This window comes from Engraulis encrasicolus, chromosome 4, assembly GCF_034702125.1.
Source record: "Engraulis encrasicolus isolate BLACKSEA-1 chromosome 4, IST_EnEncr_1.0, whole genome shotgun sequence".
NCBI classification, from domain to species: Eukaryota; Metazoa; Chordata; class Actinopteri; order Clupeiformes; family Engraulidae; genus Engraulis; species Engraulis encrasicolus.
This window is the reverse complement of record NC_085860.1, coordinates 5,652,779-5,659,034: the sequence shown is the minus strand read 5'-3', so window position 1 is coordinate 5,659,034 and position 6,256 is coordinate 5,652,779. Positions and strand designations below refer to the sequence as shown.

The following is a 6,256-nucleotide window of genomic DNA, read 5'->3' as shown; positions in this document are numbered from 1 at the left end:
TAATAATAAACAATGTTGTGACCAAGGTATGATTCTGTAAGCGTTTGGTCTTTGTAATCTTTTAGTATGTTGATGTTACTACAACCAGAAAGGGTCTTCCTGCTTAATTCCTCCTCTAAAGTAGTGTGCTTGTCTTCAGATAACAGTTCACCAACACAGAATGATCATTCGGTAATATTACACCAATATGAAGACAGAAATTGTCTAATACCATTCATGTTTGTTAGGTGTTCATGCGACAATTGTGAAAGAATGCCGCTGGAGGAGGAGAACGTTTGCTGCCGTGAGATTCCCCAGGTACGATAGACTTTTCATCTCTTGCTCAAAATCTTGTGTGTACAACCGTGTTGGGCAGTAATGCATTTCAAAAGTTACGAACTACTACAATGCATCACTTTTTGCTGTAATGCGGTAATGTAAGGCATTACAGGGCAAAAAGCTGTAACATTTACTACTTAGTTACAATGCTATTAACTCAAGTTGCAATGCATTACAATGACCTGGATTGTGGTGGGTCAGAAAGAAGCTATTCCTGAACCTGGTAGTTTTAGTCTGCATGCTGCCAAAGTAGCATGTAATCAGTAATGCATTCGTTTTTGAGTAACTTGCCCAACACTGGTGAGCAATATGCATCATACTCTGATGCTTATGCAGAATACATTTTTGAAGTATAAATGAAAAAGAAATAAACTGTTTATTTCCAACACAAGAGGTAACTTGTCTTAGTAAGCAAGCAGATCCATGTACTTCCGTTATGATCAGCAAACGGTTGGCTCAAAAGGGTTTCAGTGTTTTTCAGTAACATCACTGTCTCTCATTGGGTGGAGTGGAGTAAATGGTGTAACAACTATGTTATGCCATGTGCTAGTGTTATAGGTACCAAAAACCTTTTTTTTTTTTTTACTTTGGACACCTCTGCACTTGTGTGATGATGGGTAGCCTTTGTCGTTGATAAATGATACACATTCATGTTCAACTTTTTAGGTAATGACAAGACTGACCGATACCATCACCCCTGTTGCCTGCATGAGCCAACACCCTGGACTGGAACCTGTGTGCCTAAATATATATGCACTGCAGAAAGCCCTCAATGACTTCCGGACAGACCACGGAAGCCTGCGAGTGAGAGGCTACCAAAGGTACTCGTTCTGTAAATCTTCAAAGTTAAAACGGTGTGCACAGGCATGCTGTAGTTGTACTATACTCACTGCACTGTTTAAGTGGCAGTAAAATCAGTCACTTCTATTGTAAAACACACAAATCATACACTACACATCGCTACTTATTTTTTAAATCATTACTCATTGTTCCAGACTGAAAGTCATACATATCTGTGCACAGTGATTTATGAAAAAGAAATAACACCGGGGGCTCCTGTAAGAAATCGAGCAGTTTATTTACAAATGTTACATATAATTAAAAAAAATGCAAAGGCACAACATTGACAAACAGTGTATACAACAATCTTTGTCTTCCAGACGATGCCGGCATCTGGCCTACAGATGCTTCGTCAGTTGGTGCTGGGGCTGGCTGGGGAGAAAAGTCCGTGTTGTCATCCCGGCATGTGTCGTTCGGCGCATCAGACAGGAGTTTCCGGACACGGAGGGCCAGTATGTAGGCTTCAGGGCTGCCCTTGATTGAAGCAGGATCTGTAGGATTCTACAGCTTCTGCCAGTGGAGGGTGGTGGAATGCTGAGGACAGGGGATTCGGAACAGGAATCTTTTCCAGCTCCTCCAAGTATGGCTTAGGGTTTGGGATGACCTCCTCGAACAACAGACTCATCATCTTGTGCACGTAACCTGGGAAATATTGTTCAGTGTAAATATGTATATCCTTTAAAAAAATATTTTGTTACAAATGTAACTTTTCAGTGAAAAGATTAAAACAATTGTGAAATATCTTACGGTATGTTGCTTTTGTCTTCACTGGCTTCACAGAGTATCCTCCCTTTTTGGCCTTGGGGTAGTGGATGCTGTATCTCAAGGTTCCTTTTGTGGTTCTTGCCTGGGTCCGCCCTGCATTTTCATTGAAGTGAAGTGCTGCCAGATAGTGTCTGTAAATCAAATTTAAGAAGCATAAGGTTAGTGGCCCTGTGACCTCAATTGAGCATAACCATAGCAAAACGATGCTTTACGAGTAGGAAAACACATTTCTTTTTGGAAGATATAGACATTGCTATTCGTGTCACTGGCACTACTGCAAACATGTTGAAAAGGCTGGCGTTTACAAACATATAGTACCTGCACAGCATTCCGATGAAAGGAAAGACCACATTCTTGGGTGTGAACCGCAACATCAGGCTGTGAAAGGCTTCCAGAGTTGACGTCTGGTACCGGGAGCTTAGTTTCTCCACATCATTGAGAACCCTCTTGTTAACAAGAATCTTCTCCATCCTCTGTATGGCTTTGGTACCTGAAAAGATAAAGCGTAATGTAAATATCTCTTCAAAAGGCATTGTCACAACATGCGGCGAGTTCATAATAAAAGTATAACAATAAGTACCTGGTTTAAACCACTTCTTGCGGTCTGTGCTATTGCGGTCAGGGTGGAGGCATTTCGGGAAGATCGGGTTGTCGTGCTCGTGTTTGTTTTGCATATGGTTCATCACAGATTTCCACTTGGCAAGTTTTTCGGCCCCAGAGGAGGAGGATGTTGCACACCAGTACACGTGGTTGCTGATCCCTCGTTGCCACTTCTTCACCACCTCACAGTCCTTCTCTTTAGCTGCTTTTGCCACCTTCTTGGACAGACCTGAGAGTCACAAAAGGTATTAGTGTACTTCACACTTGTCATCGGGGGCAGATTAAGAAATTATGGCCCCCTGGGCCAGACACCGTCTTGGCCCCCATACCCCCCACAAAAAAACATATCTTGACCCTGCTAATCAGACATGCTAAGAAAACTACACACAGAGCTCACAGCTAGCAGGTAATGGGAGACTATGATACACCCCAGTCCCCCATGCTATAGAGTTCGGGTGCTATAGAACTTTAAACGTATGCAGTGTGTGCGCAGAGGGACAGCAACACATTTTTGCCAGAGGGTGCTGTGGGTGGGTAGACAATTTGTGTAGGGGGGTGTCGGTGAAAATGTTGTGTTTTTAGATGCAATTACCTGCATTCTTATAAATTTCAGGGCAAGGAATAGCAACCCGACTCACTCCCTCATATTTGGGATGTTGAGATGACAAAATGAGTGTCACATGGCCACGCACATGATGCTATGCTGAGATTACTATAAGCCCAAAAGCGCAACTTTAAATGCCGAACCCACCTAACGGTAATTATGCCTACACAGAAGCCTCATAGGCCTGTTCATTAATCCACCCCTGCTTGTCATGGTCATACATATGAGAATCCTACGTGGAATTAAAAATGCACTTTGTAACCCATAAGGTACTGACCTTTCTCCAAATGCCACACATCATAATAATGCGTTATCTTGCGGTCTCTGAGGAACTTCTGGATCTGGGGGTGACGGTCTGTGACAATGTAGTCCACAGCCACACCCTTCGACTCCAACAGCTGCAGTCCTCTTGTGAGTCCCTCTTTCTCCATATTGTGGCTCCCACCGACTTCATTGCTCTGCGAACACATAGAAAGGAAGTATATATTGACTTAACACAAAGCTTATATATCTTGCCTAGGACGTAGTGTTGAGTTATAGAGAAAGAAATGTCAGTGAGAGTGAAAGCAGAGCAGATAATGGGCAATGCGAATTGTGTAAAAATGTCCATCATTCTATACACAAGTGCCCACTAACCTGTACTAGTTGAAGGTCAATGATGCTGTTGGTCTCCAGATTCATAAGACTGTAAGTTCCATACTTGGCACAGTGTCCTTCAAATACAAAACAGGGCTGTTATTCAAATTTCATCACACATTTGGGTCCGTATTGCAACAGTTATACATGATGTGTGCAGATAGACAGATGGAAAGAACTAACCAGGTGAATCTGCCCTCATGTCCCCGCCAAGCTTGACTTTTTTGTACCTCAGAGACTCCACTTCAGTGTCTTGAAGCTGGTGCCACGAGTGAATCACTGCCGGCTCAAGGAAACGGTTTGCATGCCTCCGGAATGCTGAGTAACTGATGTTTTGGAGGCGCATGGCTTGAAACATCTATAAATGAAAATATATATGTAATAAATAAAAGACTGAGGCAGCTAGTTTTGGTAAACCCTGCCACATGGGGTAATACAAGCTTTATTATTTCATTACGCAAGCAATGAGTTACTTATGAAAAAGCTATTCAAAAACTACACCAGAAAATCCATTAGGTGTTGAAATTTAAAAAAAAAGTATACTTTGCCTTTTGCACTTGATAGAATGATGATCCACTGAAATATACGGCTGCTGACAGTTAGATGTTGCCTACTGGTGTGCTCTTAATTAGTGGCTGGCTCTTCCATTGTCTGAAGAACTCACAGTGGTGGCAGATCTGGTCGATGGATAAAAATGTTCCTCGCCTGTATGTTTTCAACTCTGGTGACTTGCTGCACCTTGGACAGCGCTGGAAGAGTTCCATGATATTCTTTTCAAAAACTATGTATTTTTTGTCGGTGTGCCCAGTTGTTGATGTTGAGAAGCTGTCACTATTACAGATAAGACGGAGAAAGAGAAGAGGAGAGAACATTAGTTTGACAAACTCTTCAATACAAATGTGTGTATTAATGTCTGATGAGAACATGCATAAGCACTTACGAAAGCTGTGACGATTCTGTTAGCGTGGTCATCGACTGTGCAGCAGGGTCATATGTTGGATCGTGAGGATCAGGATCAGGTAATGAGAGGGTGTCAGTGACGTCAGCTACTGCAGCAGCGCTGGTGGTGGCCTCCTCCTCCTCCTCCTCCTCCTCCACTCGAGGTCTTTTAGATGGGCGATGTTGAACGGGTCTGATGGGTGTAGAGGATGGTGGGCCCCATGGTGCATCAGAAGTGCCTACTCCTTTGCTTTCACACTTCTTTGCGTCGATGTCGCAATCAAATTGGACTTCTACAGTCAACAAAATGTGTGTTACTGACAGAAGACACTACACACTTTCACATACTGCAATGCCATAACCTGGGTGTTGGGCAGTAACGCATCACAAAAGTAATTAATTACTGCAATTCTTTGCTGTATTGCAGTAATGCAAGGCACTACAGGGGGGGATCTGTAATAGTTACTTAGTTACAATATTAAATAACTGAAATTACAAATGCATTCCAATGACCTGTTTTTTAGGGGTATACAGTGTGGTGGGCCAGAAAGAAGCTATTCCTGAACCTGGAAGTTCATAGTCTGCATGCTGCCAAAACCACCTCCTGGGTTGGAGGTGAAAAATGCATGCCTCATGAGATTGCTTCACACTGTAATAAATGACCAGATCTATATCTTGGCCTATTCTTTTTATGAGAGTGACTAAATTAATGCAAAAGTAGTGTAAATATAGCAATGGTGTAGTGTAAGGGATTTGGAAAAGACAGTAACATGTAATCCGTAATGCATTACAGCTTTTGAGTAACTTGCCTAACACTGGCCATAACATACAGAAAGGAGCAGTATAGTAGGGCCTATAGTAACTGCAAGTAGCTACACATTCTGGAATAGCATTTTGCTTCAATACTTAATGATCTGTCTCACAAGAAAGAAATGAAATATCCAGAAACTGACACAACAGTCAGGGTTTCTGCACATTTTGGATCACCAAATATAAGACTTTTTAAGACAAATATAAGACCTCTGATGATAAAATATAAGACCACCGCTCGGGGTGAGGCATTGCAATATTGCTAATGTTATTAGTTTGCATTGCTATAATGAAATGTAGGCCTAGTACATAATTATATATAATAAACAATATTATATGACTACTGTGATTTTATACTGTAGCCTAGGGTAAACACAGTGTAAGCAGTAGCAAGGTGTAACTGATCTGTAGGCCTACAGACACCATGCATGCATATGGTCAGTTAACTGACAACTGGCATTTAATTGAGGGTCCCACGCATGTTTTGACGGCCTATGGAAAACTCAGATGAATGTTCATCAAATGCCTTTAAATGTACACATTAAAAATGGCTCAACAATTCATCATTTCTGATGGATAAATAGTTGAATGCACTTTGCTATTAGGAGAGATGACAACTGGTGTCAAAAGGGTTAAATGTACGACTACTCTGAGTGCCGTTTCTCCTCCTCCAGCTCGCTTTATCAGAGACGGGTAGCAGAAGCAAGCGTTCTAATTTGAGCAGCCTGTCTGTAGTTTGTTGTT

At 42.0% G+C, this 6,256-nt stretch overlaps 2 protein-coding genes across 2 annotated transcripts in view; one reads left to right on the top strand and one right to left on the bottom strand.

The window, feature by feature from the left end:
• LOC134446661 (P2X purinoceptor 7-like) overlaps window positions 1-1,641 on the top strand; it is a 1,812-nt gene extending 171 nt beyond the window's left edge. Inside the window, exons 2-4 of the mRNA XM_063195972.1 lie at window positions 228-297; window positions 985-1,139; window positions 1,479-1,641. Coding sequence (XP_063052042.1) covers window positions 228-297; window positions 985-1,139; window positions 1,479-1,641 — 388 coding nt within the window. The remainder of the gene's footprint in view (window positions 1-227; window positions 298-984; window positions 1,140-1,478) is intronic.
• On the bottom strand, window positions 1,622-4,121 carry LOC134446660 (uncharacterized). Its single transcript, XM_063195971.1, has 7 exons — window positions 3,947-4,121; window positions 3,764-3,840; window positions 3,405-3,585; window positions 2,504-2,752; window positions 2,242-2,413; window positions 1,906-2,054; window positions 1,622-1,800 (listed from the first exon to the last, which is right to left on the bottom strand). Exons 1-7 carry the CDS (start codon window positions 4,119-4,121, stop codon window positions 1,622-1,624), a joined length of 1,182 nt encoding a protein of 393 aa, XP_063052041.1.
• Between the last annotated feature and the right edge of the window lie 2,135 nt (window positions 4,122-6,256).